Source organism: Ctenopharyngodon idella, chromosome 10 (genome assembly GCF_019924925.1).
Source record: "Ctenopharyngodon idella isolate HZGC_01 chromosome 10, HZGC01, whole genome shotgun sequence".
Taxonomy (NCBI): Eukaryota; Metazoa; Chordata; class Actinopteri; order Cypriniformes; family Xenocyprididae; genus Ctenopharyngodon; species Ctenopharyngodon idella.
Window position 1 is genome coordinate 43,937,577 of NC_067229.1, and position 14,385 is coordinate 43,951,961.

At 35.5% G+C, this 14,385-nt stretch overlaps 2 protein-coding genes and 1 long non-coding RNA gene across 3 annotated transcripts; 2 read left to right on the forward strand and 1 right to left on the reverse strand.

The window, feature by feature from the left end:
• Positions 1 to 2,539: 2,539 nt before the first annotated feature.
• LOC127520951 (trace amine-associated receptor 13c-like) lies at positions 2,540 to 3,535 on the reverse strand. Its single transcript, XM_051909712.1, has one exon. It carries the CDS (start codon positions 3,533 to 3,535, stop codon positions 2,540 to 2,542), a length of 996 nt encoding a protein of 331 aa, XP_051765672.1.
• A 5,692-nt stretch (positions 3,536 to 9,227) lies between these two features.
• On the forward strand, positions 9,228 to 11,764 carry LOC127520953 (uncharacterized). Its single transcript, XR_007932237.1, has 3 exons — positions 9,228 to 9,379; positions 9,959 to 10,496; positions 10,579 to 11,764. It is a non-coding gene; the product is annotated as an uncharacterized LOC127520953 (long non-coding RNA).
• A 614-nt stretch (positions 11,765 to 12,378) lies between these two features.
• Positions 12,379 to 13,216, forward strand: zgc:172131 (uncharacterized protein LOC100002821 homolog; the record flags this gene model as incomplete). Its single annotated transcript, XM_051909713.1, has 1 exon — positions 12,379 to 13,216. A coding segment is annotated over one exon (651 nt), but the record flags the coding sequence as incomplete, so codon positions are not given.
• Between the last annotated feature and the right edge of the window lie 1,169 nt (positions 13,217 to 14,385).

The window sequence follows — 14,385 nt, forward strand, 5'->3', positions numbered from 1 at the left end:
ACCAACCTGATTATTCTCTCTCTGGCTGTGGCCAACCTGCTTATTGGACTTATTGTGATACCCAAAGAGGCCATCAATATAACTGAGATGTGCTGGTACTTTGGAGACTTTGGAGACTATTGTGTGGAGTGTTTATAAAAATCCTTGGATTGCTCCTATCAGCATCTCTCAGTAATTTAGTTTTTATTTCTGTTGATCGTTATGTGGCTGTGTGTCACCCTTTACTGTACCCACAGAAAATAACCACAACTAAAACTTTAATTATCATCTTTCTCTGTTGGTTTTGTTCCTTAGCTTACAACACTGCCATTGTAATAATAAATATTTTGACACTTTTCACACAACAGATGTATGCTATGGAGAGTGCCCTTACATGAGTTTGGCTGGAGAGCCAGTGACCTGATCTTGTCCTTTGCGTCTCCTTGTATCACAATCATAACCTTATATTTGAGGATATTCTGTTACACAACGGCAAGTGAAAATTATTAAGTGTATCTTGATCTTGAGAGAGGAAGTACCATTGCTGTCTATGCAGGCTCGCTGAGCCATCGGATTTAATCAAAAATATCTTAATTTGTGTTCTGAACATGAACGAAGGTCTTACGGGTGTAGAACGACATGAGGGTGAGTAATAAATGACATTATTTTCATTTTTGGGTGAACTAACCCTTTAAAGACGTCCATCTAGCACACATTTACATAGAAAAACAATGGAAAAACAGAGCAGTGGAATGCAAAAACACATTCACTGTGAACTGCTTCAAAGCTACTGGTGAGCTATTCCATACTGTAACGTTTATATTTGCACTGGAACAGTGGATTGCGGCTGTAGTCCTCAGGAAAACACTATAATGCCTCGAATAATGCCTTTTCTTCACCTGTCCATGTCCACTCTTTGTGTGAGGAGGAGCTTCCTCAGCCTTGCTTTCACCTCTGACACAGAGAGTAGACAAGATGACAGAGGCAGTATGACTGACTAAAATGTTGGTGACATTCATTTTTTATGTAAACATATAAGGCAATATATCACGTCGCTAAAATTTATTGAGGTCATGTGCATATATCGTGCGACAAGTCGATATAGTAATCACAACAGGCCTACTTTTTTTTCAGGCAAGAGATTTACAAATGTGTCCAGAGATTACATGTATACTTTCCCAAGTGTCTGCAGATCTAATAATACTATGATTGTATGTAATATGATTGAAGTCTGATTATGTAACTTGAATACATATTAAAACTAAATTTGGGGAAAGTACAATTGTACTTCTTGTGTATAAAATGAATGTCAAATTTGCAATATGGCATTTCATAAGACAAGACAATTACTGGAAAAGCTTTATAAATGCAAATGTATTGAAGGTTTTAAGGTTTCAACAGATTTTATTTATTATCAACTGAGAAAATTTAATAGTTAAATTTGATCATTTAAATTATTAGGCATTTTTATTAATATATATATCTTTTTACTCACAAGCACCATTAAAACTCCAAACATTTGAAATCATTAATTCAGTTGTTTTTTAAATAAAAATAAATTAATTAATTAACTATAAAAGCAACTGTTTGTCATTCAATAATTTGACCTATAACAATAACCTCATCAGTTCCCATGACGTGTATATACTTTAGGTCAGTTTAAATTAAAGGAGACCTTCACTTTTAATAACAAAAATTAATTTGTAAAGTAGATCTAGGTTTACTGATTACAGTATCACCTCTTGAAATAAGTTAAATACAGCACAGGCACTACTGGGAAAACAGGAAACTATCCATATCATCACTCTAACTAATCCTTAGTCATTTCATCCCATTTGTCTTGATCTCATTTATTAAAAATTTTAATTAATCTTTAGTGTTGAAACCTGAGAAGTCTTAATGAAAGATTATCACTGATATAACACTACTTGAACATGACGAAAAAAAAGCAAAGTGACTTTTCACCATCACACTATCACAGTTCTTTGGCCTTTGCAGAGTAAAACAGACCAAAACTAACTTTAAAAAAGTCCATTTAGACACTACACATTTACATTGTGATTAACACTAGCAGCAATATTCTTTATGTCTAAACAAGATTTGTGCTTACATCAGTTTTCTTTGAGTTTGTATATTCTTAGAAAGAAGTTCTTTAGATGATCTTAGTCATTTGAAGGACTTTAAGACAACAAATGGAGAATGATAGTGACATTTCAAAACCATACATGCTACACAAAGATTGATATAATCTTTTCTTTCACAATGAAGATGATACTACTTGTTTGGAAACAGGTGAACTTAAGGAGATAAATGACCAAAAAATCATCATTTACTCAAACTCATTGTTCTAAATGTACGCATATGGAACACATAATTATATTTTAAAGAATGCTGAGATATTTCTCAAAATATGATATACTTCTTAAAGCGGTTTATGTTCCGGGGAAGAAAAAGGTTTGGAACAACATGGGGGTGAATAAATGACATAATTTTCATTTTGGGTTGAAATATACCCTTTATGTGTGCTTTACAGGCTTTACAGTCATGCAACAGCTTGAGATCATTTCTCTTCCAGGAATAGGTTGAAGTATTCTGATGAAGGTTCGAATATTTTCAGAGTCAAAATGTATTTTGCTGATATTCGAAACCATCTATAAAACATTGCATAAATAAGTGGATTCATGCATGAATTCATGCATAAAATCCAATACATTAAATTAATGACAAAGGAGTCACCTGTGTCTTGCCCAAGAGTAAGAGCAGCAAAATAATATGGTATCCAACATAGAAGATAAACCATTACAACAACACCTAAGGTTCTTGCAGCCTTTTTTTCTGACTTGGCATTTTTGTCTGTAAGTGAGTTGATATGCTTAGCTTGATGTTTTGCTACAAAGCAGATTTTCAGATATAAAGAAATTATTAAACAACAAGGTGTCACTAAAGTAACTAAGACATCTGTTATGATGTATCCCAACTTAATAAAAAGTACACATTCTCCAATACATGTATAATTTTTCTCTGGATAGAGTAAAGACTCATACAAAAGAAAAAAAGAATATATGCACGAAAATACCCAGTTTACAACAATAGAAAAAACTGCTCTGTTAATATTTACCCTTGATGTATATCGCAAAGGGTCATTCACAGCAATGTAACGATCCACAGATATAATAATCAAATTACCAAGAGATGCTGTAACAACCACATAGAAAATAAAAGGAAATATTGAGCAAAATATTTCTCCGAAGTACCAGCATGGCTCAATCAATTTGATGCCCTGTACTGGCATAAGAATCAGTCCCACAATCAGATCAGCCACTGCCAGAGAAAAGATCAGCACATTGGTTGGAGTGTGGAGCTGTTTGAAGTGAGCGATGGAGATGATCACCAGCAAGTTCAGAAACACAGTGAATACTGATATTGTAGAAATGAATATGTACACAATAATGTACTCGGCTCCAGATTTTACATTTTTGGTGCAAGACAAATTGTTGTTCGGAAAGCAGTAATGGATTGTTTCATTTTCCGTGTTTGTCGCACCCCAGTTAGACATATTGTCGACAGCTCAATTTTGAGTAGACTCTATGCTTCATCAGAGAACTATTACAAATCCATAAAAGGATGCTTGTCAGTTTGGCCTCCTGGAGCTCATCACTCTGTTATATACTTACAGAAAGCACAGAGACCACCCATTCAACATGACGTTTGATTATTCACCTTTCGACCCACCTACTAGTTAAATATTCATTGATGGGATTAATCTGATTTATACATTTTTTTAATTAATCTAATAATCTTTTCATAAAAGAGAATATCTCAGAGCTTCTTTTAGTTGTACGCATTAATTTAGTTGTACGCATTAAAGTATCTGTACTGACACACTTGCTGTAGGTTTGACGTAAACTACTATCAGAACAAATCTTTCCATTCCACTTGAATATTTATGCATGTTAATACACAATAAATTCTAATAAAATGAATCTTCAATGTAAATAAACATGTACAGTTTGCACAAAAAGGACAAAATTACAGTCATATTATTACTGTGCACTTTGCATTCCAATCATACTGCCATGCAAACTTTAAGCAAATTTTTTTTAAAAACTTTAAGCCGCGCGTCAAACTTTAAGCGGCGCGTCAAACCAAAAAAACGAACCCGAGGCGTTTTTTTAAAAAATGACGCCTGCCGTTTTTCGCGTCGGTGTGCACACACACATTGGCGATAATCACGCGCGACATTCGTCCCGGTGTGTAAGAAACATGCATAAAGGAGAAAAGGCACAGGACATGGTTGATGTTAAAAAAGAGGTTTAAAGCCACAAAAAAGTGCTCAATGCGGTAAATTAAATGTTGTCTGACACACACTCAAAGAGCGCACATATAAAATTGTCTCTTAGACAGCATGTGATCCTGAATGTTTTATTTCTTACATTTGATTATTCAATTTCTGTATTATTTCTTACTGGATAGCTAATGTACCTGAAAAACACAAGGCACTGTTTTTCATTTGTATCTTTCTTATATTGTCTTTGTCCTAATGTTTGTTATTTGCATTTTTGTTCTTATTTTTAATAACAGAGATAAAATAAAATAACAAAACTAACTATATGTTCTTAAATATTTTATTGTGAAAAATTACTCATATTGTGAAATAAGATTTGTCATATCTCCCACCTCTAGTAGGCATGAATTGTGTATTAACATTAATACAGCATGATGCACCAAAGAGTCTAGCAGACCACTGAATCAGCCTAAGGAATACTTCACTGAATCAACTCACCATATCTACTGAATCAACATGACAACTTCCATGACAATGCATTATCACTTATAATTAGGCTGCTCTTACGTGCTGTGCCACCAAGAAAGCAAAATATTTATTCTTTCTTTATACCAGTCTTTGTTCCTGGTTATTCTATTTTTTATAGCCAACATTGTACATTAGAAAACAGACAAATTAATACTCTCATCTGAATTGGCACCACCTTTACTCTGACATGGTTGGGCAATCAAGACAGAGACAGGCTATAGCCACTTTTCCACCGTCGGGCCAAACCGTTCTCATAACCATTCTGCTTAACAGCTCGATTCCGTGCTGATGCGGCCCAGCCAGTGCTGATATGGTTTTATTTTCCACTGTAGTGGGCTGGTAACAGAGCTCTTTGGGATGTGATACAAATATGTCAGTCACTGACTTGGTAACGCAAAAGTTTACAGATGATATGAGATTTAAGTAGCGACTGTGTTATGAAGAATAATTAGATATTTCTTTCAATCTTATTATTAACTTTGCTCAAATTGCACACTTGGCCAGCTACAGATAAACTGGCAGCCAGGCAACAGACAAGTGGCCAATCCTGAGTGGCGACGTCACTACACGCATTTACCAGCACGGTTCAGCACAACCGTGCTGAGAATTCTGGGCCGAGAACGGTTTGTAACCATGCCGTTCCGAACCAATCTCAAGTGGAACCGGAACCATTCTTAGAACCATTTGGCCGACAGTGGAAAAATGGCTTATGATGATTCGACAGTGTGGTACAGGGAAAGCATCTGTAATGATGATGAAGGTGGTTATGACACAAACAACAGCAACGGGCTCAGGCTGTTCAACTACACTCTCTCATTTTTTAAACTTTATATACATTAAGCTGCCTCAGAAAAATAGACAATCTTGTCTCCCATGCAACAAACACCCTGCTGAAGAAACAGACACTAAGATTAACTGAGATTGCAGCAACATGTATATTAACTGGCCATCTAACACAGAAACAACTAGTGTTACCCTCTAAATAAATAAAGGAAAAAAAACATGTGTAAACTTCATTATTTACTAGTTGTAGCTGAAATCTTGTGTTTATGCACACAGAAACATTCACAAATTCTTGTTTTCTGCCAAATATTCTAAAGTTTAAACCATACATTAAAGTGACACTTTTGTTTGTCTTGTACAAAGTTTGACTGACATTCTATGTGTTTTGGTGTAATAATGAGAAAGCCAGTCCCAATGGGAAAGGATCTCAGCTACAATCTCTATGCTAGCTCTGGTTGCATCAGCTCAAGACTGTTTACCTAACACCTTTGATTGTTAGGCTTCAACAGCATGTTTAATGAGACTTTGGATGACAAATGTCTGGGACAAGTGCAAACAGACTCTCAAGAGAGTTACACATTTTGTGTTGATTGGTCACAAGTGTTCACAGAATCATTGCATCATAAGTCAAGCACAGAGACACTAGAGACCATGTTGAACTTAATTTTAGACTTAAATTTAGGAGGAGACATCATTACAGATAGAAACATTTGTGATAGGTGCTAAAGAGCATAACACTCTAGAGCATAACACTTTGTCAGATAAATAACATGGTCAAAGTGTTAATTGGTCACAAAATGGAGTCATTATGTCATTAGTGTGGAAGGATTGAAAACAAGGTTCAACTTTGACCCTTTCCTTTAAACACTTACCTTCATGATGGAGTGGTTTGACAGGATTACTCAAATTACATTTTTGTCCTTTTCCTCTTAGAGATGATGAATCCACTGATTAACAATACATCTACCTACCTACTTTTCAGCCTGGGGCTCTCATGCCCACAGCATTCACATAGGGTTCCCACACCTACTGACCAATCACTTGCAATGATTTTTCCAACACTTTTCCAGTTCTAGATTTGGAATGACATGTGTATGTAAATAACGGTATTTAACCGAATTTTTTAGTTCCAATATGATGAAAAATTTTACATCTGAAATGATACCTAGAAGCATGTATATTTACTATGAAGCGTTTTGATATTTTATTAATTTACGTGAATTTTCTATACAATGACTTTAAAAATCATCATTATAATGTATATAATTAAATATTTTTACAGCCAAGCATGTGAAGAAGCATGCATATTTACTTTAATAACTAACTATAAAATTCATTACTTCTACAGGCCTGAAAACCAGAATATTAAAACGACAGGCCTACATCCAAGTTTTCTGTAACTGTGGGAACCCTAACATTAAAGTTGAAGGGTGTAATTTTTCTGATGGTAAAATATTTCTATCACAGCTAAAAATATAGAGTCAAATATAAATTAGCCATTCATGGGTAAACACTGTGGCTACATGGTGCTCTCAAAACACTGAACTACTTTTTGGCATGTCAACTTCTAGTTCAAATAATGGCATGAGTCTGACAGCAAAACAATTTAGAAACTATCATTATTTTTGCAATATTTTTAGTCACCAGTTGCACAGAAATTACACACTTCACCTTAGGGTGCTTTCACATTAGTACTTTTGGTGCGCACCCAGGTTCGACTGACGTCAGAGTTCGGTACGTTTGGATGATGTGAACACTGTCTTCTGAACTCGGGTGTGCACCAGCGAACCGTACCCTAGTCCGCTTAAAAAGGGTGGTCTGGGGTGCGGTTCAAGTGAACTTCGGTACGGTTCGCTTCTAATATGAACGCAAACGTACCAAATTGCGGAAGTGAACTGCTATTAATCCCGTATTATTTGATAAAGATGTGTTTTTATAAGCTCTTCACGGGTTCCGGGCTGGCCAAAATACCATCAAATGCAGGCTACGCACACACAACAAGTGCATTTATCTCAGCACACAGCATTGTTTTGGATGTTCGGTAAGTTCCATCTCAAATCAGGTTGTGAACGTATCCCTATCCCTATTTTTGGTCCGGACCAAACGAACCGAACTACAAGTGTGAACGCACCCTAAGTGATGCACCCTAAGTTCACCCAAAATTAAATTCATAAGGATTTCTTTCTTCTGTGGAAAATAAAAAATGACTCTTACAGACAAAAAAATAGTTTTCAAAATATCTTCTTTTTGGGGGGGGGGATGAACAATCCCTTTGGCTTTTTAAATTGAGCCTACCTTGCTTTGGCTTGCACAGCGGTATAGGTCCCTCTCTGGAGTGCTGTGTGTTGTTGTTCAAAACCACAGCTGTGTATGTTGAAGCTTTTGATCCAAAGATTAAGGCCTGTTGCTGGAGCCCCAAAAAAGGGAAGATATATCAGAAACTCAAGCAGAATGTATATTGTATAACTCAAGAATGTATAATGAACAGTGTTTTCTGGAGTACAGTGTCATTTGTTAATTGTAAAAAATACAATTTACACAGATTTTCATCCACACAGAAAGTGTTTTGCTTTTAATATTTGACGTTACTTAATTTAGCCTATTACACCATCCATGGAGCTAACGGTCTCAGTTAACGAAAGAAAATTGACATAAAATATTCAATATCTGATGATTTAGATTCTTAAATGTTTACAAATGTATTAACATACAGTTTTTATTGTATAAACTGTTTTAAAAGAACTTTGTACCTTAAACGGTTGATTTTTATAAAACAAACCGCCAAAATGACCCCCTCGAGCGATGGAGAGTTCCTATTGCCAGACTTTAAACGGCCCTAAATGTGTATTAAATGATTCAGACCACTTTAAAGTTTTATAGTTATGGACATTAATAGTAGGCTTACCTTTCACAAAAACCATCAAGTAAACCTCAGGTGCACACCGTCCATGGAGTTCGTGAAACCTTTATGATGAGGCATGGTTTGGTCGGTCGGTCAGTCAGTCAGCCTGAAAAAATCCACATAAATGTCCAATATTTGCTAATTAACATTCATAAAAGTTTATAAATATACATAAAATGAGTTTTGGCTGTATAAACCGTTTTTAAAGAACCTTACCTGAAATGGGAGATATTAAATACGCCAAACCCTGCTCTCGCGCTTGAGGAGAGTAAACCTATCTGAGAGCTCCCCCTAAAGATGCACTAGGCCTAATTGATTTTGTCCACTTAAAGTTTTATATTTAAAAAAAAAAAAAAAAAAAAAACGAGTAGTACTAGAATATTTCTACTTTTGGTATGAAATAATGACACTCCTGTCATTTCACTGGCATTTAAAAATGTTATTTTTATCTATATATGGAAGGTCACCTCTCACTGGGCATGTTGAGGTCACATGACCAGTCAAACACTGGTAACCTTGGAATAAATTAATCAGGAGTGACAAATATATTTTTTAGTAGTTAAAAATATGCAGGAGTACAAGAACATGTGACTTGAATCTGGTTATTCAGGGCACATAGATACATTTTACTATTTTTCTTGTGCTTACAGAATGAGTTAAGTCACTCCATATATATATATATATATATAAAATCTCTGTGTTTACTGTGTTTAGTGAGTAGCCAAAACTTGATTTTTGATCCGCCCCTTTTCATCGTTTAAAAAATGTTTCAACCTCATTGGAGTTTCACTTTCAGTCACTGTGCAGACTCTTACCAGAAATTCTCTTTCAAGAAAATGTGACTCAAGTTTTGTCTGTTTTTATGTGAAATGATCTGAGATCTGATTTCAGTATGTTAAAAGGTAAGCTTCTATTGTTTGTGGTGTTTTAATTTAATTTACATCGTTAAGGCTCAATAGTGAGGACTCACTGATGTTATCCAAGAAAAACTTGTGATTAGAGCTCTGCTGTAGCTCAACTAGTGGTGTGTGGTGCTAGCAATGCCAAGGTCTTAGGTCTTTTCCCAAGGGAACACACATATTGACGTAAATGTATACTTTGAAGTCACTTTGGATTAATAAATGCTGTAAAAACACACTGCTTATTAGTTAGGTGATGCATTTACTAATATTAACAAACCATCACCTTGGAATTATAAGGTTCTATCTGACATTTTTGTCAAAATTGAGTTATTCTTATATTCTTATTCTGTGACTTATTTACATTATGTGATTTTTTTTTAAGTTGTGTACATTTTGGGACTTATTATTTAGAAAACAAAAAGGTTCTATCTACACAGTCGAATGGAATGCAAAAACTTTGAAGCTCCATATCTCAAAACTGCTCAGAATGTAGATAGACCTTATAATTCCTAGGTGGTGAAATGTCACCTTGAAGTCTTTCCAATAATTCAAAAAATGCTTTTGTGAACTTCATTACAGGACACGACCACACAGAGAAGTTCTGTGGAGACATAAATTTTCTTCTGATAGGGACAAACAGATGGTGTAAGTGTCTGGTGGGAAATAAAATTGTTGGGTACGATCATTTCCTGCCAGAGCAGTCAACATCTGATGAAGAGATATCACTGCAGATAGGAGCCAGATGGATTACTGTTATTCAAGAGTCTCAGGCTGTAATTCAGAGGTATATGGAGACATCATCTAGGTGTCCATGTATGATTTTATTTGTTCTGCAGCGTGAACATGTTTCTCAGAGGGATATGGAAACATTTGCACGTTTTCAGCAAAAGTTCGGAAAGAAAATGGAGGACAACACTGTTGTTGTTCTGATCACTAGCGAAGATAAGACATCAGTAAGGCCAAACAAAGAAACAGATGAGAACCTGGATAGCATTCTCTATCAATGTGGAAGGAAAGTGTATGTTTTTAAGAAAAATCTGAAGCAATGTGACTTAATAAAACAACTGATTGCATGTTGCAAAAGTACGCCTGAGCTGCAAGTACACAAGCATGAAAGGTAAGACTAAACATCTGAGTTTATCCAGATGATTGTAGTACCCATTCCATATAGATCATATCCATTCCTTGATCCACTACAGATCATCACACAGGACCACACCTGTGGAAAGGGAGATGTGGAATCCACCGGAACCAGTGCCACAACAGCATATATCAGGTAATGTCCGTTATAATATCATAATCTATAATAAGTCATGAACAAAAACATAATCCACATTTCTACCTGCTTTTCCTAGTCCTAATTTTTTAGACTTAGAGGAGAACTTTTCATGTAAAGAGAGGAGACAGTCAATTACTGATTTGTTAGATACTTACAAGACTATCACAAGTCTTTCTCACAATTTCAATAAAATCTCAGCTAAGTGCCTTTACCTTGGTGACATATTTAAAGGGGTGGTTGATTATGATTTCACTTTTTTAACTTTAGTTAGTATGTATGTTAGAGCATGAACAACGTCTGCAAAGTTACGATGCTCAAAGCACATGCTAGTCGACGAGTTGAATCAACTCCACAGCAACTACATAAATTTATCCACTAACCATTCAGAATCATCCAGATTCATTCTAAATGTTGTAACTTCTTCCTGAGTCTCTCCATCAGTGTCCGACTCCGGTTTGAACAATGTAAGGCTGAACACCATTACTGACAATCGTGATTTTGGCTGCGTGAGATTCTCCAGCTTTGTTGATGATGAGCAACCGAAGCGCCAACTGTTAAAACTCCACCCTCTTCTGGAAAGCTGGTGGGAGCAAGCAGCTCATTTGCATTTAAAGGGACACACGCAAAAACTATGTGTTTTTGCTCAAACCCAAATAGGGGCAAATTTGACGAGCTATAATAAATGATCTGTGGGGTATTTTGAGCTGAAACTTCACAGACACATTCTGGGGACACCAGAGACTTATATTACATCTTGTAAAAGGGGCATTATAGGTCCCCTTTAAATCAGTTCAATACTTCACACAAAATTAAAAGTCTAAATTTTGGCATAATAACACACATATAAGATCCACGAAAATAGAGATGAAGTACGCAGCACTAGCTCTGAACTTTGAGCCAGTACAGTAGATATCAGATATTGAATGTAGGTCAGTACACATTCTCTATCAGGTGGAGATTACAAGCTTTTTAGACAGAAGATTTTACTGTCCAAGTATTCTTAAGCCATGTAAAATGATGTACCAAGACAAAGATGAAGAATAGCAATGGACTGCACAGCACAGTGAAAAGTTAAAGGATTAGTTCACTTTAAAATGAAAATTACCCCATGATTTACTCACCCTCAAGCCATCCTAGGTGTATATGACTTTCTTCTTTCTGACGAATACAATCAGAGTTATATTAATAATCACCCTGATGCTCCTAAGCTTTATAATGGCAGTGCACAGAAACCACCTGTTTGAAATTCAAAAAAGTGCATCCATCCATCATAAACGTACTCCACGTGGCTCCAGGGGTTAATAAAGGCCTTCTGAAGAGAAGTGTTGTGTTTGTGTAAGAAAAAATATCCATATTTAACACTTTATAAAGTAAAATAACTAGCTTCTGCCAGACTGTTTTCCATTTTCAACTTAGGAAGAAAGCATAATGCTTCTCGCACTTCAAAACATTGAAGCTACAGCCTATGCCTTCCATATTCAGCTTACGAAAAAAGCATAACTGACACGACGTTAAAAAGCTTAGGAGCATCAGGGTGATTATTAATATAACTCCGATTGTATTCGTCTGAAAGAAGAAAGTCATATACACCTAGGATGGCTTGAGGGTGAATAAATCATGGGGTAATTTTCCTGTAAACAGAACAGAAAGGATGCAGTTTAAAACAAAATTAAATTAAAATGTTTCATTATATTAAATTAATTATATTTATTATATTTAAGGAGGTAACCAAGCTGCTATAAAGAAGAAAAACACTTTGACCATTGTGCTGCTGGGACAGACAGGAAGTGGAAAGAGCGCTACCGGAAACACCATCCTGAGAAATCGTCATTTTGAATCACGTGCCAGTTCTGTGCCAGTAACACAGGTGTGCCAGATAGCAGAGAAAACTGTTTGTGGAATCAAGATCAGGGTCATTGACACCCCAGATTTCTTTGATGAAGACCTAAAAAACCAACAAGAACAGATAAAGAAGTGCAAGAAACTCGGGCACCCAGGGCCTGACGTGTATTTGCTGGTCATGGAGCTTGGCCGTTACACAGATGGAGAGAGAGAGATATTTCAGAACATACAGAGAGCGTTTGGTGCGGACGTGGTAAAAGAAACCATCGTTCTGTTCACTAGAAAGGAGAAATTAAGAGGGAAAACTGTATCAGAATACATTAAAAACACTGACACCCAACTGCAAGAGCTGATCCAAAACTGTGGGTCAAGGTGTCATGCTTTTAACAACAATGACCACAATGTTTCTCAGGTCGAGAGACTATTAGAGATGATTTTGGAAATGAAGAGGAAAAATGGAAATCCGGACATTTTAGAACACTACTCATATTCTAAAGAATCAGAGAAAAAAGATTGCAGAATCCAGTAGACACTGGCAAACGATTACTGTGATAGTTGTTCAAAACTGATTCATTGTCTTTTGTTCTGTGCTAGTAGTTTAATTTAAAACCATGTTTAGTTAATTTTTACTACAATCAAATATAAAAAGTACATCATTATGTTGCATGTCAATACTTTACATGTACAAAATAAAGATATTTTCTTTAAAAAGCTCATTCATGCACTACAGTTTCATTTATCTGATATGAACAACTAGGTTTAAACAACAAACAGTAAAATAGACCAAAAAAAATTTCATTTGCACAATTTTCATGTGCTAGTCAGGGGTAAAATTTCAAAGAATGTGGTCTTTTTTTTTTTTCATAGTTTCTTCCTTATAAGAAACATGCTGAAGAATTTCTTCTTGCTGAGAAACATCCTGCATAGCAGAGATGACAAATGGGTGTAGTGTTTAATGATTGTTGATAAACTCATTATGGTTACCTGAGGGGACTTCTTATTTCCTGTTGTGTTCAAGAAACATAATTTACATAGTCATGCCTCAAACTGGAAATTTAAGACCAATTTGCTAAAACTACATTCATTATTTAGAAAGCTGGCCACCTCTGTCAAATTAAATGCATACACTGTATAACATCACATATAAAACTACCACTGAACATAAACATAAGGGCCCGGTTTCACAGACAGGGCTTAGATAAAGCCAGGATTAGCCCTTGGTTCAATTAGGGCATTTAAGTAGCTTTTATAATGCTTTTATATGCTCTCCCAAACAAGCTGAAGAATTTCTTCTTGCTGAGAAACATCCTGCATAGCAGAGATGATCAGCAGAGATGACAAATGGGTGTAGTGTTTACTGATTGTTGGTAAACACATTATGGTTACCTGAAGGGACTTTTTTATTTCCTGTTGTGTTCAAGAAACATAATTTACATAGTCATGCCTCAAACTGGAAATTGAAAACCATTGCGTGCTTTAAAAATGCAAGTTACTGTCAATTTGCTCTGTAAGGTCTGCAACAGTTGTCAAATCTGTCAAACCCCTTTTTCCTGATCTGAATGATTGTAATTCATGAACGCTTTGGAATGCAGACCTAAGGTTGGTCTCTTTTTAAAGAAGAAACTGCTTTAAAAAAAGTCAAAAAGTGAAATCCACTTCAAAAAATAAAAGTGTAAAAAAGTTATAGAAGTCTAAGTTTACTGTAAAGCAAATGTACTGAACTCTCTCTATATATATATTTGAACATTCTGAGTATTTAAGCTTTCAAATGATAAATAATTTATGATGATTACTAAAATATGTGATGGGGAACGACAATAAAGCATTTTTGAATTAAATGAAATTTTCAGTTGACAATTGAAATATATGAACTAGGGATGCTCAT

Excerpts from the sequence above, each read along its gene's own strand:
- LOC127520951 (XM_051909712.1), bottom strand. The coding sequence starts at position 3,535 with ATGTCTAACTGGGGTGCGACAAACACGGAAAATGAAACAATCCATTAC.